Source organism: Bubalus kerabau, chromosome 5 (assembly GCF_029407905.1).
Source record: "Bubalus kerabau isolate K-KA32 ecotype Philippines breed swamp buffalo chromosome 5, PCC_UOA_SB_1v2, whole genome shotgun sequence".
Lineage (NCBI taxonomy): Eukaryota > Metazoa > Chordata > Mammalia > Artiodactyla > Bovidae > Bubalus > Bubalus kerabau.
Window position 1 is genome coordinate 7,476,870 of NC_073628.1, and position 23,885 is coordinate 7,500,754.

General features: G+C 55.4%; 1 protein-coding gene across 2 annotated transcripts; it reads right to left on the reverse strand.

The window, feature by feature from the left end:
- On the reverse strand, positions 1–22,829 carry FRMD8 (FERM domain containing 8). Of its 2 annotated transcripts, none has more exons than XM_055580827.1 (11): positions 22,661–22,829; positions 22,248–22,332; positions 20,421–20,585; positions 18,135–18,236; positions 17,749–17,807; positions 17,458–17,624; positions 14,973–15,197; positions 12,685–12,808; positions 11,638–11,781; positions 5,360–5,558; positions 1–1,705 (listed from the first exon to the last, which is right to left on the reverse strand). In XM_055580827.1, exons 2-11 carry the CDS (start codon positions 22,330–22,332, stop codon positions 1,587–1,589), a joined length of 1,389 nt encoding a protein of 462 aa, XP_055436802.1. In that variant the 5' UTR covers positions 22,661–22,829; the 3' UTR covers positions 1–1,586. The 2 variants fall into 2 exon arrangements, with proteins under 2 accessions (XP_055436802.1, XP_055436801.1); XM_055580826.1 differs by having other exon boundaries at positions 20,421–20,588; positions 22,661–22,828.
- Positions 22,830–23,885: the final 1,056 nt, after the last annotated feature.

Consider the following 23,885-nt stretch of genomic DNA (forward strand, 5'->3'; position numbering starts at 1 on the left):
TTTGCTGGAAATTGATTTTAATAAGTCACATGATACAAAAGGATAGGAATATTCAAAGGGCACTTAGTGAAACACTGCTTTGTCCCACAAGGGCAGAGAGAAAAAGTTAAGGCACAATGGATGCTCAGAAAACAGGAAGAGGAGGCTGAAGAGTCAAAACAAGTAATCTGTGTACACACACACACCCATCATGTCCCTCAGGCCCCTCAATCTGTCAGATAAGAATTCACCTGGCATCAAAACAGTGCATGGGAGCAGATAACCAGAGGGCTAGGAGCCAGAGGGGCTGGGAGCCAGTGAGGTCTCCAGGAGAGATGAGATGTCCTCTAGCTGGGACATTCGGAAAGGCTGGAGACACCTATTCATTATGCCAGATAACAAAGGCCCTACTGCTGGAGGGCAAGCCCCCCCCCCCCCCCCCCGGGAAACATCTGGAGTGTTCAAGAGCCAACAAAGGGAGGAGGAGGTGAGTGGGCTCCGACATCCGGAGACAAGAGGTTCACAATCCCTTCCCCACATTCTCCACCGGGAAGGGAAGACAAAGCAAACCCTGTGTCAGGCTGGATCTGCCTCCTTCCTGTGGAAAGTCCCCGGAAGCGCCCAGTGGTGGTGGTGGTGGGGTGACCGCCGAGGAAGAGCCCAAGGCTGAGAGGCCAGCTCTTCTGGGAGGAGGCAGGAGGCCATGGGAAGAGCCCCACCCAGGCCACATCCACCTCCCTACAAGGTCCCCGAGAAAGAACAGACCCCTCCCGGCCAGGGACTTCCCGTGCATGGGCCTAGGGCTAGATGAAACCTCAGCACCATCCTGGAAGGAGCGCCAGCAGCTCCGAGATGGTGGGGGCACCCTCGTGAGTAGCCTGAGTTCGCAGGCTTCATGGAACCAAAGCAGATCAAAAAAAGATCAAAACTGAAACTGGAAGCCTCAAGGGGGTTTGGGAGCTCCTCTGGGTGTGGAGTGTGGGCCCGCGGGCTGGTGGGTCCACAGGGCAGCCACCTCCCAGCACAGTGACATCACCAAAGATCAGCAGGCTTGCTTTCCTGCTGGTGAGAGTCTCCTGCTCACAAAGGAGACCAGAATGAGGGGCACAGGGGGCCCTCCAGTTCCATCGAAATGGAGAGGGCTCTGTGGGGGCCTCATTGTGGAGGCCCCGACCCTCTCCTCGCAGGGCCACGTCCCAGCCTGGCCACATGAGCTGGAATGTGGGGATGTGGTCACCAATGTCCAGGGAAAAAACCAAAGACACACAGGCTCCTCTGGAGTGTCCTGAGCCCTACTGCTCAGCCACCTGCCAACCGAGGGACTTCAGAGCGGGGGATACTCTGTCTTTAGAGGGGCACAAAGGCGAGTCCCTGGGTGGGAGGGGGTGGCTGGGGCCTAGTCAGATTGGTTCTGAGATGGCAGCGGAGCCCGGAGTCCAGGGACAGCCGGCAGGCTGCAAGAGGGTGCCTGTGGCAGTCCCCAGCCAGTTCTGCACACCCCAGCCCGGCACATCAGCAGCTTGGCCACACACGGAGGCCGCCCTCCCCCTGGAACGCGCCTTCAGGCAGCATGATGCCCCCATGTTCTCCCGCCTGCATGGCGGCCCTCAGCCTTGCTCCAGGCTGTCGGCGGGCTGGACCACGGTGTAGTTCCCCTGGCCCAGGGACAGCTGCCGGCTGAAGAAGGATGTGGTGCGTTTCGGTTTCACCCGCTTGATCGTCTCACCTGTTGTGGGAACAAGAGGGACGCACTGAGGAGGGTGCCCCCCCGGGAAGGGGCCCGGCCCCAGGGGAGCCCCTTCTGGAGCCTGTTCAGGCTGAGCTCCCCTCTTCACTCCCACCAGCTTCGTGAGCCTCAGCCCGACCCCCAACCCTCCCATAGTGAGAGGATCGGGGTTGGGGGGGGCCAGTCTCCTAAATCAGGTCACCAGGGTTTCCATTTGATGGTGGGCCTGCTGTGGTGTCTAAACCTGTTCGAAAAGAGACTGGAGAGGGGTACAAACGTCCAGCTAAAAAATAACTCACAGGGATGTCCTAGATAGTATAAGGAATACGGTCAGTAATACTAAATAACTCTGTATGGTGACAGATGACCAGACTTAGGAAGATCACTTCATAACATATAGAAATATTGAATCACTATGGCAAAATCACTATATATACGAATATATAATATGTCAACTGTAGTTCAATTCTGGAGTAGGAAAGGGCAGCCCACTCCAGTATTCTTGCCTGGAAAATTCCATGGTCAGAGGAGCCCGGCGGGGTATAGTCCATGGGGTCGCAAAGAGTCAGACATGACTGAGCACACACATAATTCAATTACAAAAAAGAAGAAAGAACAGACCAACATCACAAAATACCTATAATACATACCACTGCCTGAAAATGATCCTTGATGAGACAGACAGACTTTTTCTGGGGGAGGGAGGAGAGGGTGGTGCTTGTGGAATTTTAGTTCCCCAACCTGGGATCGAACCTGGCAGTAGAAGCCTGGAATCCTAACCAGTGGACTGCCAGGAAAGTCCCTAAAAAGACTTCTTAAAAGTTAAAAATTTCAAGCCAGGTGATCAAGGTCAACATCAAAAGTCACAAATCATGTTGATAATGCACCTTTGATATGATGTGGCAAAAATGGCACATTACCTCTGTGACCTTCCTCCCCCAAACCCTTCACTCTTGTCTAATAAGGAGAAAAACAGAAGAGAGATTCCAGTAAAGGGGCATCCTACAATATGCCTGACCAGTCCTCCTCAAGACTTCAAGGTCATCAAAACCAGGAAGGTCTGAGAAACTTGTCACAGCCAAGAGGAGCCTAAGGAGACACAACAGCCACATGAGGTGTGGTGTTCTGGATGGGACCTTGCATCTGAAAGAGGATGTTAGGTAAGGTTAAAACTAAGGACTTTAGTTAATTTACTGCATCGTGTCAGTTCATTAATTCTAACAAACGTACCGTATTAACATAATACGTTAATTTTAAAAAGCAAGTGCACACTGAGGAAACCAGAAGGGAAAGAGACACGTGTACCCCAGTGTTCATCGCAGCACTGTTTATAATAGCCAGGACATGGAAGCAACCTAGATGTCCATCAGCAGATGAATGGATAAGAAAGCTGTGGTACATATACACGATGGAGTATTACTCAGCCATTAAAAAGAATACATTTGAATCAGTTCTAATGAGGTGGATGAAACTGGAGCCTATTATACAGAGTGAAGTAAGCCAGAAAGAAAAACACCAATACAGTATACTAACGCATATATATGGAATTTAGAAAGATGGTAACAATAACCCTGTGTACGAGACAGCAAAAGAGACAGTGATGTATAGAACAGTCTTATGGACTCTGTGGGAGAGGGAGAGGGTGGGAAGATTTGGGAGAATGGCATTGAAACATGTAAAATATCATGTATGAAACGAGTTGCCAGTCCAGGTTCAATGCACGATACTGGATGCTTGGGGCTAGTGCACTGGGACGACCCAGAGGGATGGTATGGGGAGGGAGGAGGGAGGAGGGTTCAGGATGGGGAACACATGTATACCTGTGGCGGATTCATTTTGGTATTTGGCAAAACTAATACAATTTTGTAAAGTTTAAAAATAAAATAAAATTAAAAAATAATAATAAAAGAAACAGTTAAAAAGATGAAAAAAAAAAAGAAATAAATGGTAACGCATGATGAAAGTTAAAGTGGAGAGTGAAAAAGTTGGCTTAAAGCTCAACATTCAGAAAATGAAGATCACGGCATCTGGTCCCATCACTTCATGGGAAATAGATGGGGAAACAGTGGAAACAGTGTCAGACTTTATTTTTTTGGGCTCCAAAATCACTCTAGATGGTGACTGCAGCCATGAAATTAAAAGACGCTTACTCCTTGGAAGGAAAGTTATGACCAACCTAGATAGCATATTCAAAAGCAGAGACATTACTTTGCCAACAAAGGTTCGTCTAGTCAAGGCTATGGTTTTTCCAGTGGTCATGTATGGATGTGAGAGTTGGACTGTGAAGAAGGCTGATCGCCGAAGAATTGATGCTTTTGAACTGTGGTGTTGGAGAAGACTCTTGAGAGTCCCTTGGACTGCAAGGAAATCCAACCAGTCCATTCTAAAGGAGATCAGCCCTGGGATTTCTTTGGAAGGAATGATGCTAAAGCTGAAACTCCAGTACTTTGGCCACCTCATGTGAAGAGCTGACTCATTGGAAAAGACTCTGATGGTGGGAGGGATTGGGGGCAGGAGGAGAAGGGGACGACAGCGGATGAGATGGCTGGACGGCATCACTGACTCGATGGACGTGAGTCTGGGTGAACTTTGGGAGCTGGTGATGGACAGGGAGGCCTGGCATGCTGCGATTCATGGGGTCACAAACAGTCGGGTACGACTGAGGACTGAACTGAACTGAACTGATGAAGAAACTGCACGGAAAAACGGCCCTGTTTCACCAGCATCCGAACACCAACTCTGACGAGCTCACAGCCCTCAGGGTGATAACACCTGTCATGGGTGAGGATGGAGAGGCACGTGCCTCCTTCTCTCCTGGCTGGGTACAGTGGGTGCACACTTTGACCTGGTAACCCTATTTCCAGTAATTTGTCCTGAGGAAACAGTTATAGATTCCAGGTAAGGATTTGGTATGCTGTTTATAGTAGCTGATGAACTACAAATACAGTTGGCCCTTAGATAACAGGTGGGTTGAGATGCCAACCCTCTGTGCAGTCGAAAATCCAAGTCTAACTTCTAGCTGGCCCTTAATAGACGTGGTTCCATCTCACCCACCAGTTCAATCAACTGCAGATCACGTGTGTGTGTTTGTTAGTCGCTCAGTCGTGTCTTAACTCTGCGATCCTATGGACGGTAGCCCGCCAGATTCCTCTGTCCATGGGATTCTCCCGGCAAGAATACTGAAATGGGCTGTCATTCTCTTCTATAGGGGATCTTCCCGACCCAGGGATCAAAACTGCAACTCCTGCATTGCAGGCAGATTCTTTACCACTGAGCCAGCAGGCAAAGCATGCATTAGGGCACCTATGTCATCTTTACCAGCTGCACCGATTCCACAGGGTGTGTATCCGTCCTTCCTATACCCATAGTTTTAGTAACTAAAAACTACTAAAAACCAGTAGTTTCTAGTTTTTCATGTCTGGATATGCCTGTGGACACAGCAGTGAGGGGCTCTTACAGCTGGGGCCCCAGAGGGAAGCCTCCGACTCTCCATCAAACGATGGGGTGCTCGCACCCAGCCCTTGGCCCCCGCCAGGTCCTGCCGGCTAGAAGCTAACTCACTGCATCTGGAACTGCTTCCCACTTCCAGAACTCCCCGTGGTGTGCATGTGCACACGTGTAGGTGTGTGTGCACAGCATGAGGTGGTCACTCACCCTCTTCCACGTAGTCGATGGTGGAGAGATGTTGGATGCGGCTGCACACCACGCTGCCCTGCCTCCGCAGCTGGGGGCGCTGGTGAGGGGGTGGTGGGGAGCCAGAGGCTGAGGTGGGGCCGGCCTCCTGGGAGGCGGCGGGCTCCGCAGCCTGGCTCAGCTCGATGCAGTACTCGATGAGGCTGCTCATCAGCTCGGCCTGGGGAGGAGAGGGGGCTGGTGTGAGGCCTGGGGGGCTCTTTATTACCTGCTGCAGAGCGAGAGGATCCAGACCCACATGCCCTACCAGCTGGTAGGGGAGGCCAATGAGGAAACAAATACCTTTTACACAATAGAAGAAGGGGAGTCTGCTCTGTGGGCCAGGGGAGGCACCCCATTTGGGTTGACTTCAGGGGTCAGATTGTTGTTGTTTAATTGTGTAGTTGTGTCTGACTCTTGCGACCCCATGGACTGTAGCGCTCTAGGCTCCTCTGTCCATGGGATTTCTCAGGTAAGAATATTGGAGTGGGTTCCCATTTCCTCCTCCAGGGGATCTTCCCGAAAGAAAGAAAGGAGAGTGAAAAAGCTGGCTTGAAACTCATCATTAAAAAAATAAGATCATGGCATCCAGTCCAATCACTTAATGGCAAACAGATGGGGAAAAAGTGGAAGCAGTGACAGATTTTATTTTCTTGGGCTCCAAAATCACTATGGATGGTGATAGCAGCCACGAAATTAAGATGCTTGCTACATGGAAGGAAAGCTATGACAAACCCAGACAGTGTATTAAAAAGCAGAGACATCACTTTGCTGACAAAAGTCTGAATAGTTTGAAAAGCAATGGTTTTTCCAGTAGTCATGTATGGATGTGAGAGTTGGATCATAAAGAAGGCCCATAAAGAATTGATGCTTTTGAACTGTGGTGTTGGAAAAGACTCTTGAGAGTCCCTTGGACTGCAAGGAGATCAAACCAGTCCATCCTAAAGGAAATCAGTCCTGAATATTCATTGGAAGGACTGATGCTGAAGCTGAAGCTCAAATACTTTGGCCACCTGATGTGAAGAACTGACTCACTGGAAAAGACCCTGATGCTGGGGAAGACTTAAGGCAGGAGGAGAAGGGGGTGGTAGAGGATGGGGTGGTAAGAGAGCATCACCGACTCAGTGGACACGAATCTCAGCAAACTCCAGGAGAGAGTGAAGGACAGGGGAGCCTGGCTTGCTAAATAGTGAGGTCAGCTGAGTGGGGTAGGCGGTTCCCCTGAACACATTCCTCAAGCCTTCTCAACAGACTTATTGACATAAAAGGTGACGTGACCAGATGTTAGCAGGCAGGGTCTGGGCACCTTAGGGCGGGGACGGCCAGGGCTGGCAGATCCACAGACAGAAAGTTGCCAGCAGGTGGCGTTGCCTAGGCAGGGCGTGTTCAGGGAGCAGGACACAGCAAGGACTGGGGTAGACACAGGCTGGCCTTGGGCCCCAAGATGAGAACCTGCTGGGGAGCAGGGTCAGAGGCCAAGGGGGCGGTTGGTGACTGCCCGCCCGATGGGGGGAACCGAGGCTGCTCCAGAGCAACACAAGCCGCCCTGAGGAGGGCAAGCAGGGAAGGAAACTGCACGGGAGGTCCAGGCCCCACACACCCTCCTCTCCTCCCTGAGGGAGCTGCAGGGAGCTGAGCACACCAGGGAGCCGTCTGAGATCCTCCAACACAGCCTGACGCTCCTGAGGTTGGGGGAGGCTGCCATTACAGCTCAGCTGCCTCCAGCAAAATGAAATATTCATTCAGGATAAGACTCAGCAAGCTAGAAATGGAAGAGAACTTCCTTGACCTGATGAAGGGCGTCTATGAAGAAGGCACAGCCAACACCACGCTGACTTAGAGCAAGACTGAAGGCTTTCCCCTCAGGCCCAGGATGTCTGCTCACCCTGACTCACCAGGTAAGACCAGGGAGAGGCACGCAGCCTGCAAAGTTAGAACACAACTGCCCCCTTCACAGACGACGCTGAACGGCCCGGAGACAATCCCAAAGGAGCCTCAAAACACCTGCTTTCAACGAGTGAGTTTCACAGGGTTATAGGATATGAGGAAAACAAAATCAACTGTGTTTCTATACGCCACAGCCAACAACTGGAAATTGAAATTAAAAAACAGTGTACCATCTCTGGTAGCACCAAACAAATAGGGAGGGGGATAAATCTAATAAAAGATAGATACGATATATATGCTGAAAACCACAGAATGTTAGTGAAAGAAATCAAAGACAGATATATGGAGATGTAAAATAAATGGACCGGGGGCTTCCCTGGTGGGTGAGTGCTAAAGAATACCCCTGCCAATGCAAGAGACACGGTCTCGATCCCTGATCCCGGAAGATCTCACGTGCCAAGGAGCAACTAAGCTGGTGTGCCACAACTACTGAGCCTGTGTCTAGAGCCCACGTGCCCCAACTACTGAAGCCTGTGCGCCTTAGAGCCTGTGCTCCACAGCAAGGGAAGCTACTGCAATGAGAAGCTCTATACCAACACTTTGAGTAGCCACTGCTCGCCACAACTAGAGAAAAGCCTGTGCAGCAATGAAGACCCAGTACAAAGTCAAAGTCGTGTGTTTGACTCTTTGCGACCCCATGGACTGTAGCCTGCCAGCCTCCTCTGTCCATGGAATTGTCCAAGCAAGAATACTGCAGTGGGTTGCCATTCCCTTCACCAGGGGATCTTCCTGACCCAGGGATCAAACCTGGGTCTCCTGCATTGCAGACAAATTCTTTACTGTCTGAGCCACCAGAAAAGCCAAAAATAAATAAATAATTTTTAAAATGTCATTTAAAATAAATGGACTAGAAGATCTAAAAATATCTCTTCAAAAGACACTTTTAAGAAAATAAAAAGTTGTAGACAAAGTTATAGACTTTGTCAAGTCATTAGACAAAACATTTGTAAAATATTTATCTGATAAGGGACTGGTATGCAGAACATATAATGAACTCCTATAGCTCACTAAGAAAACAAATAAGCCAATTTAGGAACTTCCCTGGTGACATGAGGGATCAGAATCCGTCTGCCAATGCAGGGGACACAGGTTCGATCCCTGGTCCAGAAAGATTCCACATGCTGCAGAGCAACTAAGCCCGTGCGCTGCACGGAGCCTGTGTGCCGCAACCACCGCAGCCCTTAGCTCCTTGTTGCTCTGCAACGAGAGGCCGTCGCAATGAGAAGCCAGCGCACCGCAATGAGGAGCAGCCCCCGCTTGCTGCAGCTAGAGAAAGCCTGCACAAAAGGCAATGAATACCCAGCACGGTCAAAAATAAAACACATAAATAAAACTATTTTACAAATTTCCCGATTTTAACCAAGTGGAGAAATGATTTGAACAGACATTCCATCAAAGACCTACAGATAACAAGTAAACACACAGAAGGATAATCAGCATCATGAGTCATAATGAAAATGCAAACGACAGCCACACCGACCTGTCACTACCACGGTCATTACAGTGGCAAACCAACCAACCAACCAACACTGGCACCGCCAAGCGCTGAGCAAGGATGCGGAGCCCCTGGACTCTCGGACGCGGCTGGAGGGACTGCAGGACGGCACAGTCCCTTTGGAAGACGGTTTGGTAGCTTCCAGTAAGGCTGTTCTGATACAACCCAGTAACCCCACTCCTAGGTATTTACACAAGAGAACTGAAGGCCTATGCCACCCAACAGCCTATACACACATGTCTAAAGCAGCTTTAGTCACAGAAGTCCCAAACTGGAAATATCCTTCAGTGGGTAAAGAGTATCCACCCAATGGAACACTTCTCAACAGTCAAAAGGGAAAAACCGGGACACCGTGAAATGCGGACCATCTCAGGGGCGTGAACCTTAGTGAAAGTGGCCAGGCTCAAAAGGCTGCAGAGAGTGTGTATACTGCAGGGTTGGATCGCTATTTATTTATCACCTACCAGCTCACAGGCGTTCGTGCGGTTTTCAGTTCTTTGGTTATGACACACAAACTGTATGATCATCTTAGTGTAAGTGTGTGTGTGGACATAAGTCTCTTTCTCCTGGGTAAATATGATAAGTGTGTTTATATGACATTCTGGAGAAAGCAAAACTCTAGGTACAGCTAGGAGGAGGTATCAGATAGCAAGTGAAGAGATGAGTCTGAAATCAGAAGAGATATGTATAAAACAGTTAAAAAAAAAGAGAGAGAGAAAACCCCAAAGAAAGATTGGCAGACTTCAACAAACAGGACATCCAGATGGTGGATATATATGTAAAAGGTGCTCAACCTCATTTGTGTGTGTGTTGGGGGGAGGAATGCCAACTAAAATCACATGGAGATTTGGGGGTGATGGAAATAATGCCAATAAAAAATGGGCAAAAGATGTGAAGAGATGTTTCACTTCTAGGAAGATACGTGGACAGCAAATAAGCAGCTCTGTAGCGGCAGTGCTTATGTGAACATGTTAAAACTCACCTCTCAAAACGGGTGCATTTTATAGTAAATTATATTTCAATAAAGTTGACTAGAAAGTAAAGAAAAGAAACAGGGAGATACCCCTCCTCAACCACCAGAGTGGCTGAAGGGACCAGTCAGTCGGCTCCTGGGCCTGAAGCTGGGCGTGTGCACAGAGGACGCAGGCAGCACCTTCTGCCACAGTCAGAACTGGACACCCAAGGGCCCGTCAGCAACGGGACGGAAAAGTCAAGAGGGCAAATTCATACGCGGGACTGCCCAGTGCAAGTGGGAGACCACGGCACTGGCACCTCCAGTGGGGACGAGGATGGAGCCCCCGATATAGGGCTGAGCGTGAGACTGGGCAGAACAGAACGCGCCGTGGGGACCCTCTGCCGTAAAGTTCGAAGCCAGGCACAAAGACTCTGGGGTGACACAAGTCAGGATGCGGGGGTCCCTTGGTGGGGGGGCACGGCTGGGAGGGGGATCGAGGAGGGGTCTTCTTAATCTGAAAGGTGTTACATGGGTTTCTTTTTTAAATATATAATTTATTTAATTTTGGCTGCACTGGGTCTTCGCTGCTGCTTGGACTTTTCCCTAGTTGCGGTGAACGGGAGCTACTCTCCAGGCACGGGCTTCTCATCACGGTGGCTTCTCCTGTTGTGGAGTGTGGGCTCAGCAGTTGTGGCACATGGGCTTTTGGTTGCTCCTCGGCCTGTGGAATCTTCCTGGACCAGGGACTGAACCTGTGTCCCCTACACCGGCAGGCAGATTCCTACCCATTGTCCACCCGGGAAGTCTGTTACATGGGTTTCTTTTAGGAAATGTGTTGAGCTCTATACACTTAGGAGTTGGGCACTTTTCTGTATGTATATTGTAATTCAACAAAATGGAGACCTCCCTGGTGGTCCAGTGGTTAAGAATCTGTCTTGCAATGCAGGGGACACAGGTTCGATCCCTGGTCAGGAACTAAGATTCCACACGCTGCAGAGCAACTAAGCCCATGCACTGCAACCACTGAGGCTGTGTGCTCCAGAGTCCACACGCCACAACCAGAGGATTCGTGTGCTGCGACGAAAGATCCCGCATGATGTGACAAAGATCACGCGTGTCGCAGTTAAGACCCAATGCAGCCGAATAAGCATATTTTTAAAAAGAAAAGGACGTTTGAGATTTAGGAAAAAAAAAACTGTGGTAAAGAAATAAAATAGAACATTTAGATTAAAAAAAAGAGACCTGGGTTAATTCCCTGGTGTTCCAGTGGTTGGGACTCTGCTTTCATCACTCAGGGCCCACGTCTGATCCCTGGTCAGGGAACTAGAATTCCACAGGCTCCAGTGTGACAAAAAAAAAAGTCTAGGCCAGTGATAAGCGGGGGCAGAGGGAGCAGAGTGGCCGGGAGGGTTGAGAGGCTCAAGGTGGCGGCAGGAAGGGCTGTGGGCTTGCACCAATGGGGAGTCCCTGGAGCATATCTCTGTGCTTGGGGAGGGGAGCACCGAGGCACGCAGTCCTGGAAGGGCCCTCGGCTGTGACCAAGGTGGGAGGAGAAGGGGCAGGGGTGGAGTTTGGGGTGGGAAGACAGGGTACTGAGCACACAAGAGTGAAACAAAGGCACGCTGGTCACACAGCGCTGGGCAGCTCCCCACCAACCACTGCCCCAGCTGCCCCACCACCTGGCTAGGCCTTCCCAACACTCAAGGGTGGCTCCCGGTCGGCAGGAGTCAGCTCCGTGGTGTCCAGGCCCTCAGCAGCCCTCTCACCTCTTTGCTAGCCAGGGTGAGACCTCCAATAGCCTGGGGCCCCTAAGTCCACCCTCTCCACGCCCATCCCCGGGATGTGGGCAGCACCCACCCCTACCTGCTTGGAATAGATCTTGAGGAGTTTGTTGACCGGTGTGCCCTCGTTGTCGCCATCAAACTCCAGCCACAGCACAGACTCCTCCTCCTCGGGGGAGGTATGGTCCCAGGACAGCTCCTGGAAGCGCAGGCCCAGCAGGACGTGCTGGCCAGCAGGAGACAGAGCTTGGACTCCTCTGGGCTGAGGGCCGCTGCCCTGCCCCATCCCCGAGGGCATCACTAGGAGGGGACACCTGGCCAGGCTAATATACCTCCAAGGCTGAGCTGAAACTCACGTATGAGTTTCTCTCTGGAGAGGAATCCCCGCTTTCATCAGACCCTCAAGGAGGGCTGTGGTCCAGGAACTGAGACCCCCTAACCTACAGCCCTTCTCATCAGTGGGACAAGCCCCTGAGAGCTGGGATGGGGGGCAGGGGAGACCCTCCTTCCCCAGAGATCAGCTGGGTGGCATCTCGGCAGGAGGTGCAGCTGGACCCGGCATGTCGGGGAGCAGGTGCCCAGGAAGAGCTGGGTCCCTCTCTGGGAACCACCAGAAGTACCCCCAAAACTTGTCTGCTGGCATGGGAGGGACTCCCTCTCAGGTGCATAGAAGCCCCCAGGGCGGGCTGCCGACACCACTTCTACACAGGCTGAGATAACCAGCGGAGACAGCCAGCGCCAAAAGCAGGAGGCAGAGCAAGACTCCGACCACGAGGAGTGTTCCCAATCGTGGGGTTTTTCCAGAAAACCACCAGTGTGCAGCCACTGGTCAGGCAGAACAGCCAGGCCCTGCCAGGTGCTCTCCACCAGCTGCAGCCCCTTCCCCCGGTCACCTCCATGCCCTGCAGGCTGGGCAGGAAAGCTGACCCATGGTAGGCTCAGCAAAGCCCCCAGAACGACAGTGGAAGCCCCAGAGACATCTGAGAGAGGGAGGCCAGAAAGGCTGCCCACCCTGCCCCAAGGCCAACCACAGGCCCCAGGGAACCAGGAAGGCCTGGGTAAGGACCCCGCTGCCCGCCTCTCCACTGAGGTTCCCACTCCAGGTGCCCCCTGGAGGAGCAGGACGTACCTTCTCCCTGCAGTCGATGACATGCACGCCATCCAGGCTGATGGCCACAGACACTGGCTTGCGCCCGCCCCGGTGCAGAAAGCCCTGGGCCGGCTTGTCAATCTCGCCGTGGAAGAAGGCACACCTGGGGAGGGAAGCTGGGGTTAGTCTGTCCCCTCCAGCACTAAGAACAAGGCCAGGGTCGGGGTTCAGCCACCAGTGAGTGCACTGGCTGGGCCCTGTCCCAGGCACCTGAGATGCTTATGCTGTTTGGGTGACTGAAGGTTAAGTGGAAACCCATCCCAGGGAGGGAGGAACAGAGGAGGTGGGCGAGAGGGAGGCTTTGTGGAGGTGGTGGCCTCTGAGCTGATCAGGCAGGATAGGAGGGCTGGAATAAACAGGACAGGAGGGGAACTGTGTGGCTCAGAGCAAGCTGGGCACCATGGGCAGAAGGCAGAGCATGAACACAGGTGTCAGACAGAGTGAGTAATGTTCCAGGAATGGCCAGGAGCCTGAGAGCTCAGAGATGGGAGCTGAGGCTGCTGGAGGCTGGGAGAGTCTGGGGGCTGAGGCTGCCCACCGTCCCCCGACCGGCTGCTCAGGCAGGGAAGCCACTTAAGGACTCGACGCTGACAAAGGGAAAGGGGCAGGGGCCTTGGGACACGCACGCACTGAGCTGCCACCCTCTCCCTCCGGTCCCCTCGTGGCCTGTCGCACTCCGGCTGCCCTGGGCCCTCACCCCCGGCTAAGCCAGTGAAAGCAAAGGTGTTAATTGCTCAGTCGTGTTCAACTCTTTGAGACCCTATGGACTATAGCCCGCCAAGCTCCTCTGTCCACGACATTCTCCAGGCAAGAACACTGGAGTGAGTTGCCATGCCCTCCTCCAGGGGATCTTCCCAACCCAGGGATCAAACCCAGGTCTCTGGCAAAGCCAGAGCCTTAGTTAAATCCTGAAGCCCCAGAAGGGGACTGGAGACAAGCCCGCTCCGCCTTCAGTTCTCAGTTCGGTGGAGGGCTCCCCCTCGGGACAGACTCCCAACTCCACTGAGGAAACTGAAGTGACTGGAAGAGCGGCCACTCACCCGCCCTCACCTCAACTCCTCACTTGATCGGGTCCTCCCTGTCCGCACACGCGCCTCTCGCCCACCATGGCAGCGGAAGACCTTCTCCGCCCGCACCCACAGCGGCTCCACCCCTGGGCTCCATCTCACAGGGTGGCTCCCGAGAGAGCGGGTTCCACGCACTGTCACCGGTTCTTTCTCTCTCGTTCCTCCACCCGCTGCCACCTCCACGATGTGGGAGCCAAGGTCAGCGATCCCCACATGGCCATGTTGAGCTTGACCTTGCAGCAGCAGCACCTGAAGCTTGGTCATTCTTCCTCCTCAACCCTTCCCTTTGCCGAGCTGGCAGAGACCCTCCTGCCGTGCTGGCTGGCGTCCTCTGCCTGGTCCACACTCACCTCTGTGGCCTTTTCTTGGGGCTCCCGGCTGATGACTCATCCACTACCTGACTCTCTTCCCAGAAACCCAAGGGCTTGCCTGGAAGCGCCACTTGAGGGTCTGGCAAGCATCTCAAAATCAACACATCCAAAGACAAGCCCCCCGATCTGCCTTGACCTGCACCCCTCTCCGCCCTGCCCCACCCCGTCCCGTCTCAGCTGGTGACTCCATCCCCCAGCTGCTCGGGCAGAAATCTGGAGTCCTCTGGGCCTGCTCCCCTTCACCTCCTCTCTTAAACACCTAGCGAGTTCCTTCCACTCCACCCGCAACACCTCTGGAACCCGACCACCTCTGGAATCCCCTGTCCTGCAGCACCGCCCTCTGCCTCAGCCTTGGCACTCTCTGGAGTGTGGCCACTGTCCTCATGGCTCATCCTGCCTGCCCGCGGTCTGTTCTCTGCTTCTACTGTTCGCTGTCTCTCTTGCCCCTAGAACAGCCTCTTCATGGGCAGGAAGGTGGTCTCTTTTGCTCACCGAGGGGTCTCTAGCACCTCAAGGGTGCTAGCACCCAGTAGGTACCCAAGAGCTAAGGGCTGGAAGTGCCTGTGTGAACGAGAGCTGGCGGAAGGGGAGGTGGCAGGTCCACGGGCCACGTGACTGTAGCAGGAGGGAGGAGAGGACCTGCCCGGTGTCTGAGCTCGTGACAGGGGAGCGGGAGGAAGAGTGTCCAGCCCGGGACCCGCGGAGCCTGAGGCGCTGGCATCTAGATGCACCTCGAGTAAGGACAGAGCTCAGTGGGATTGGAGATGGGTTCACAGGCCGGGGAGAGACACAGCGCCCGGGGCTGTGGCCGCACTTGGGAGCCGCTCACCCGTAGAAGGGCAGCTCGTGGCACTTGAGGAGGTAGGCGCGGTAGTGGGGGCTCAGGGAGGCCTCGCGCTCGCCGTCGCTGCCGGCCGCCTCCTGCACCCGGCGGTAGGCATTCAGCAGGCCCTGCTCGCCCGTCCCGGCCTTGGCCCCACGGCCCCGGAGAGCAGCGAAAAGCCCATGGCCCCGCTTGCAGAGGTGGGCAGGGAGGAAGGAGTCCAGCTTCTCCCTGTGGAGGAAGGGAGATGGGGCTGGGCTGAGGACAGTTCCGTGCCTGCGGGCTGGGAACATGCCATGGTCCTGGGGTGTGGGGAGCAGGGGGGACGCCTGGACACAAGTCCCCAGAGAGCCCACTGCCCTCATCCCTTCAGCGTGCCTGGTTGGTGAGAGGCCAGAAGGCAAAGCCAGGAGATAAGATGAGAGCTGAAACCAGGCCCACCCCAGAACCAGACCGTGACCAGAGGGTCTTGGGGCCAAGTCTGTTGTCATCGAGTCAGGAAGCTTTGGATTCCTAAGCCACCAATTTTACTATCAAAAGATAGTGCAAATGACCTAGAGCCGGCGATGTTCTGTTCTGCTCAACAGGGATGTTAAAAAAAATCACCACCAGCACAGGCTCATGAAGGAAAGGGCATTTTCAATCACACAGACTCAAGAATCCTGGTGTGACAGGGCCGTGTCTCCCCCTCAGGCAGCCCTCCGACTGTGGCTGGGCACCGCCCCTTCCAGTGGACGCAGCTGGGGCTCGGGGCATGAGCGCCTCTCCAAGCCTGTTTCCCCATGTTTCAATGACAGGGATCCCTACTCAAATAGATGGGTGCTGACACGTGCTTGGCACATGGCAGGGAGAGAACAAACACAGTTGAGGTTTTTATTTTCATTGAAGAGGGGAGGAGGCTTCTGGAGGAGCAAGACTCCGGGCCATGGAGAGGGGTGGCCAGCCCTACGGCCCTGACACAGAAAGGAACATAATGCGGGGAGAGGCCTGGCCTTAGAGCAGCAGGAGGAGGGGCGTCCAGGGGGCTGCCCCTCCACTTCTCAGGGCCACCCACATCTCTGCTTCCAGCCACAGCTCCCCCTTGTCATTTGGAAATCTGGCCTCCTACCCTCAGTCCATGGGGTCTGTGCAGGCTCATGGCGGGTCCAAGGGAGGATCTGGACCTCAGCCAATCAGTGTCCTGGCCACTCTGTCTCCTTTGGGTGGACCTGGGCCCAGCCGTCATCACCAGATGAGTCTCAGGACTCTGGTCACATGAGGGATGAGGTCTCTTCTTGCCAACGTGCAACCACCGTGGCCACCTGGCCACTGTGTGGCAAGAGCTTGCCTGAGTGCAAGCTGGTCCAGAGGACAAAGGGCTGGGCAAGGACAGCGAGGACCGGGTCTGGTGGGTGGGAGGGACCCAATCAGAGCCCCTGAACCTCAGTCACCCTCCACTGTCTCAGTTGTGTTCGACCGTTTGTGACCCCGTGGATTGAAATCCGCCAGGCTCCTCTGTCCATGGGACTCTCCAAGCAAGAATACTGGAGTGGGTTGCCATTTCCTTCTCCAGGGGATCTTCCTGACTCAGGGATCGAACCCGGGTCTCCATCATCTCCTGCATTGCAGGTGGATTCTTTACCCATCAAGCCACCTGGGAAGCCCTCAGTCACCCTGGACCCGTCCATGTCCTGACAAAGTCCCTCAAGTCCAAACAGTCTGAGCTGGCTCTGCTGTCACCCGCAACAGGACCAGACATGCCATCATAAGAGCTGGGATTTCTATGGCTGCCAGCCTCAAGCCAGCTCAGCCGGGAGCGTTCAGGCTCCGCTGAGCTTGGGTGGCCCTGCTAGGCCCCAGCTGTTAGTCACCGGGCAGAGGGCCCAATCTCTGCACATCCTTCCCCCCGCAACACAGCCATACACCGAAGGGCTGGTGTGGGGGGAGCCCTGAGTCTAGGACAGGCTGTGTTTCAAGTACATCCTCATTGCAATTATTGCTAAACCTCAGGATTTGTCTACAGAGGTCAGAGGCAGGCCTGGTCTACTACCCGGGTAGACTCAATTGCCACAACCCCAGGCCCTGCCAATCAAAGAGCACAGTTTCTTGAGAGACAGCTCGGAAGCATGGAGCCAGCATGCTGGAGTATCAGGAAATGAGGCCTCTTCCCTGGAGTTCAGGACTAAACAAGACAATCGGTGGCAACTGGGACTCAGAATGTGGTCAGTCCCCGGCGATAACTTCCAAGAAAACAAGCCCAACTCCCTCTGACCTCAGACGGGGGCTGGGCTCCACCCTTGTGCACAAGTAGGGATCCTCTCACGGGTGTCACTTCACCTGCCTCCCACTGCCCAGGCCCCTCAGCCTAGAGCAGATGAGGAAGAGGAGGTCTAGAGAAGTGGGGTGACTCACTCAAGGTCACACAGCATCAGGGCCTCCTGACTCCAGGACCTGGCAAGACCACTTGGAACCAGGATTCCGAGACCAGGGGCTCCCCTCCATGGGCCCTCACCTCAGGGCGCAGGCGGTGGGCTGGCCAGGCTGGTAGGGCCCGAGCTGCACGCGGCACACCAGGGCACCCAGGGCCTCGCAGTCCTCCACGTCGCAGGGGTACCGAGCGGCCAGCACGTTGCCCTTGGCCTCCTCGTAGAGCAGCCGCAGGACCTCCTTGTCATGGATCTGCGAGCCGGTGTGGCAGGGAGGAATGGCTCAGTCCAGAGGGACACCCGTGTTCAGGGGTCAAGGGACAAGGAAAGGCTGGACACCCTGGGGAGGTGGTACCGCCTGGGGCTCCCTGCCTCACCTGGAGCTCCCGCCGTTTGGGGAAAAACACGTTTCTCCGGAACTGTAGGGAAGGCTCATCTGGGGAGAGAGGAGGGGGTCACTGGCCGCCTTGCACAGCCACCCTGCCTTCCCCACTGAGTGACCCAGTCTCCTGAGTCTTGGGGGAGTCTTCTCCACCACCGCTCAGGAAACCCCAGAGCCGTCCAGAGATGTGTGGCTTATCTCAAGGTGCTCACTGTTCCCCCATGCCCACCCTATCCTGGGCTCCCCCCCCCCGGGGGAGATGCCGGCCCTGCCCTCAGCGAGCGCAGCTCCGCCTGCCAGGGGAGGCCTGGCTGGGCGGGGAGGTCACACCCCAGGCCCAGGTGGCCCCCGAGCCAGGGACACACAGGCAGCAGCACTGACCCACGGCCACGTCGTCGTCTGGGGCGTCGGTGAATCGCAGCAGCAGCTCCTGCCACTGGCGGCCCAGCTTGTAGGGCTGGTGCTTGGGCTTCAGCTGCACCTCTGCGGGAGGAGAGGGAAAGCGGCCGTGAAGCCGTGAGCAGCACAACTGCCCACACTCACAGCAGCGATGACACGCTCAGGGCCAACGTTCACCGAACCATTTCAAGTGCTTTACAGCAACTGCCCTGGAATAACCCTACTCTCACTTCATCCACAGGGAAAACTGAGGCTCAGAGAGGTTAAGCTGTTTGTCCAAAGTCAAACAGCGAGTGAGAGGGGGTCAGGTTCCAGGCAGCCAGTCTGACTGTTCCCTACAGTGCCCAGGGTGGGCTGTAGCCGAAAGGCTGAGGCAGACGGAAGGTGCTGGGGGTGGAGGTCCTGCTGCCCCTGGCACTACCTGGAAAGCAGAGCCCAAAGCTGATGACAGGCTCAAAGGCCCAGGGAGCTGTTCTCCCTGCTCCCGGCCCTGCCTGGGCCCTTGCCAGCCCCCACCCAAGCATGTCCCCTGGGGGCTCTGGGCTCCAGATGGCCTTACCCCAAGCCCCGGCAGCTCAGAGGACTCCCTCTGAGTCCTTTTCAGTCCATTATCAGTACGGGACTGTGGTCCCACACTTCCAGATGGGGCCTTCCTGCCTAAAGGCTGTCCCCTCAGTGAGACGGACTGTCCCTGGAGCCCTGTTCCACGCAGAGTGACAATGGCACTCAGAAGGTCAAACCCTCCCAAACATCCAGCTTGAAGGGTGGCTCCAGCAGGCAGCACCCCTCCCTGCCTCATGGCCCTGGGGCGTGGGTCACCGCCACACCCACTCTGGGGGCGGACTGGAGCCAAGAGTCCTGAGGGCCCGCGTCAAAGCTGAAGTGGCCTTTCAGCCTTCCTGAACCCAGCCTGGGAACAGAGTGGGCGCTGACCCCGTGCTGGGGCCTCCTGGCTGGGGTGGTGCCCGGCATAACCCACTGGCCACACAGGCAGCCCATTCATGTTCTTGTGAGGGGGCAGACGGAATGCGACGAGGAGGGAGTGGGGGAGTCAGCTGGCCGACTGCAGGGACAGGAGCTGAAGGCCAGGCAGGGGCCACATGAAACCACCACCCCCAGATTTCCAGAGACACAAGCAGAGAGGCCAGCAGTCCTGCCCGATAGCCAGAGGGTGAAGGTGGGGCAGCTGAGCTGGGTGGGGAGCGGCCGAGAGAGACTGGTCAGCAGGAAGAGGGTGGGCGAGAGCAACAGCTGGGCAGGAAGCTCCCACCGGTGGGTGGGGGTGGGGAGACAGGCATTCCCCTTTCCACCAAGCCGGCATATCTTCCCTCCAGGGCACAGGCACAAACTCCTGGGGGTCCAGGGACCAGGCACACCCTTCTGACCCTGTTTCTCTACAAGGGAGAGTATCTAATCCCAGAACAAGCCTGGCCCCGGCACCAGTTGGAGCATCCTCTCCCTGGCCCCTTTCCCAACCAAGTCAGCAGGCTAGTGGCCCTGTTCGGAGGCCCCAGGGGGCTCTCTGCAAGCCCGCCGCACATGCCCCAGGCCTGAGGGCTTGAGAGCCCCCACTGCCCTCACTCTTGCTACACCCCCGCCTTGGGATCTCAGCCTGAAAAAGCAGGACAAGGTGATCAGAAACTGGGCAGGGCTGGAGCGTCCCTGCAGAGAAGCTGGGTTCCCACTCATCATCCTCGCTCTTTTAAAGTCTCACCCTTGGGATGGCTGCGTCCTGGGCCAGGTCCCACCTTCCTCCCAGCCTCCAAAGAGCAGGGTGCAGTTCAAAGAGGCTGGTTGGGGGCCCACCCAGGCTTCTGTTCCGATCTCTGTCCCACCACTCAATGCCCCCACTGCTCCAAACCTCAATTTCCTCATCAGTATGACCAGGCCGGGCCATGAGGATAAGGTGAAATTCTACTTGCAAAATGCCAGCTCAGGTTGTGGCACGGACCATGTGCTCTGTGAACATGCACAGCTCCCTCCCTGTCCCCCATCCCGCTCCTCCTGATGATCAGGCTCTAGCAGCCCTGAGGTAAGGGGCAGGCACGGCCTCTCCTCTGCCACCAGCACCAAGAAAGGAGACGGGGGCAGAGAAGCCAGGCATCATTCCAGGGCTCTGGGTCCTGGAAGGCATGGGTGGCCCCAGGACACATGTGAGTCCCACCTTTCCCTGGTGTATAGTGGCCAGAGGTTCTAGAAGCTTCCCCCTCCTCCCCTGCCTGTGCCCTTCCAGCCCCCCGACCTGGGCTTCTCAGTGCCAAGCCTTACCCAGCAGAGGGGAGACGAGCCAGAGTGCGAAGGCATCCAGGGCGATGTCTGGAAGCTGTAGGACCTCGCGGATGGCCCGATGCAGCTCGTGGGCGCTGAGTGAGGGCAGGTTCTCCACGGCCAGGGGCACCATCGAATCATCCGCCAGGTACACCAGCACGTCGGCTGCTGCAATGTGGGCCGGGCAAGGTCAGCTGGGCCAGCTGGCACAGGCATGCCATCTAAGCATCTTCCATTCCCCTGCTGGGGTTGGACCCTGTAACCCTTGGGGTGACCAAGGCTACACTCCAGAGGCAGAGCCCCAGCATCCCCGAAGGACCCTGTGAAGAGTGCTTGTTAGCTCCGTGCTGTCAATGCAGAGGCCCCGGGTTCGATCCCTGGTCAGGGAGCTAGATCCCACGTACCTCAACTAAGAGTTCACACGCCGCAACTAAAGATCCTGCACATGGCAACTAAGCCACGGTGCAGCTGAAATAAATGCATAATTTTTTTTTTTTAAGTCTGTTAGGACTTACTGGAGACCCTCAAACCACCCAGAAAGATTGCAACTCTGGCCCAGGAATCAGCCTTGTCCCACCCTAAACCCTCAAAGTTTCAAACTGGGGCTGGCTGCTTCACCCCCAACACACTCCCCCTGCAGCCCTAAGGACTCTGCTGTGCTTCTCCCCTGAAAGAGAACATTCCACAGGTGGGACTGAGCAGAGAGACTGAACCCATCCTGAGGTTACAGCAGTTAGTAAATCAAGCAAGGAGGAAGACAGCTGGTGACAAGCTATTACCTTAAACAAGTCACTACCTCTCTCTGGCCCAAGCTAAGTGGGGACAGAGGATTCCCAAGGCCACCCCGCAGTATAGCAAGTTTCAGGGCTTAGCCTCCTTAGGATTCTTCAAGCCTCAGGACTCAACACAATGGCCTTTCCGAAGGACTTAAGTCTTAAACAGGCCAGCTGAGGTATAACCCTGAAAGCTGAGTGTTCCCTGGTGACAGCCTGTGGATGCCTGTTTGGAGCCTGGAGCCCAAAGGAGACCCTTGGAAGGGCAGCTAGATTCAAATCTCCATCACTGGAACCACAGGCACCGTGAAGAAGCCCTGAGGACTCCAATCCTGCCTGGCCTCCGGCTGGCTCACTGGCTTCAGCAAGTCAGTGCATCACACGCCTCAGGCACCAAGTAGGGCTAATTCCCATCCCCCACTACACATCCCCCTTTACCCCACCCAGAGCTTCTGGGAATCAAATGAGGTGAAGCCTACGAAACACAAAGGTATAGTTTATTACTAACACGAATGAAGGTGCTTTTTGGATCTCCAGTCTGTTAGGCTCTAACAGTCACTTTCTTGAGAGATCATAAAATAATGTTCAGTTCAGTCAGTTCAGCTCAGTCACTTAGTCCTACTGACTCTTTGCGACACCATGGTCTGCAGCACGCCAGGAGGCTGAAATTCAGAGGGACGTCTGGGGCAGTGAAGGCTCCAGTGTCCTGTACTTAACCTCTCTAGGGCCCAATTTCCTTCCTATAAAATGTAAATAACAGAGAAAGTGAATATGTCACTTTTCATTCATGAGATTTCATGTGAATTTCACAGCTACCTAAGGTTTTACAAGTGAGGAAGATTTACAAGTGAGTACCCAACTCTGCAAGTAGCCTAGTGTGGCAGAGCCCAGGTCCTCGGACTGACTTGTCACTTTTCCACATCCCAACAGACCTTACTTGTTAATTAATAAATAAAATTCTCTTCAATGACAGAGATGATGAGCCAGGGCCACTTCCTCAGGGCTGGAACCCTAGGAAGTTACGGCGGGGTGGGGACTGGGGTCAGGGACCCACCTCGGGCTCCCACGGAGGACACACTGCTTCGATGGGACCGATCAGCTGGGCCGGGCTGCCCGGTACTGTCTTCCGGCCCGTCCATCTGCAGAAGAAAAGAGAAAAACTTGTTCCTGGAGGGTCCAAGGATGGGGGTGCTGGGAAGCCCTTCAAGCTGTCACTGAGGAAGGAAAGGGTTCAGAGCTGATCTACGAAGGTGAACACCAGGGCTGAAGGCACAGGTGTGCAGACTAGCGGGGTGAGGGGCTGGGGGGGTGGTTCCTCAGTCAACTTTAAATCGGGGCTGGTGGAAGGAGTCGGGGCCGTGGTGGTCAGGAGAAGGGTCGAGCTCGGCTCGCCGAAATGCCCAGGCACGACACTGCAACACCCCTGTCCGGGGCGGAGGCCCGTGCAGGGCGTCGCCGCTCTCTCACCTCGCAGGAACGCAGCGCCCGCTGCCTCAGTCCAGGTTCCTGCGCTGACCCGGGCCCCCAGGTGCCGCTCCGACCTCACTGCCCGCGGAGACGCAGGATCCTGCCCGCGCTCGGGTTCCCGGGGCTGCGACGCGGAAGCCGGGGCGGAGGAAGCGCGGCGCGCACGGCCCCACCTCTTCGGCCCGCGCGAGCCAATCGGAGCCCGGGGCCGCCGCGCACGCGCCCTGCCTCCCGCCCGCGCGCGCACGCCTCTTGCAGGCTCGCGCTTATCCGGACTCCCGCCAAAGGCTCCTGGTGGCCGACTGAAGAAACTGCCCCGCCACCTACCCGAGTGACTGGGGGGCCCGTGATCCCCACACACAGGGCCTGTAACAGAATGTGGCGAAGGTTCAAGGAAATAGGGAATGGGGGCTCGAGCTCTGGCGCTCACACGCGTGTGACTTTGGGGTAGTCCCCTCACTTCTGAAAGGGAGATGCTTCGTGGGGACGTGTTCCAGAGCCACACTGTGCTGGGTGCTGAGTAAAGGTGATGCTGGCAGCCTGCTGTACCGCGGTGCCTCGAGGCCGGGAGCGGGGATGAGCTCCCCACGGTGGTCAGAACTGGGGTACCTGTCTTGACTATTCCAGACAAGTCCTTTCCCCTCGGGTCCTCAGTTATCCGCTCTGTCAGACGAAGACATTGGACTCAATGACCTCCAAAGATCCTCAGATTACGTGTCAGGAATCCAGGCTGGGCACTCTTGTTAATCCAGGGAAGTCACATGAGCCTTCACTATCTTAGACACACATCCTGGGACACCTTGCGGCATTCCCAGGCCGGGTAGAGGGGTTGGGGCCCAGAGGAGGCGGGTGTGAAAGCACCTATCCCCAGGGTCGTGTCACCAACGTGTCCTGGCAAGGCCAGCATCTGTGTGCCTGGCGTGTAGATCTCAGAAAAAACAGGTCCACGGATCGCCTTCCTGAGACAGAGAAGCCAGAGATTGTTCCAAATGACAGCAATGGGCTGGGTGATCAGGAGGTGGGGTGAGGGGTGGAGGGTAGAGGGCTCACCTGCCCTGATTGCAGCGTGTTGGAAGGCAGCTCCAGCCTAACACAGTCCAAGTCTCAATATTTGAAACAGCTCTCTGCCTAGCCTCCAGGACCCAGGTTGCCCCACGATTGGCCCATTACATCTTGTCTTCCTTCCCAACATGACCTAAGGACTCAGGGAAGCTCAGATGTGAGC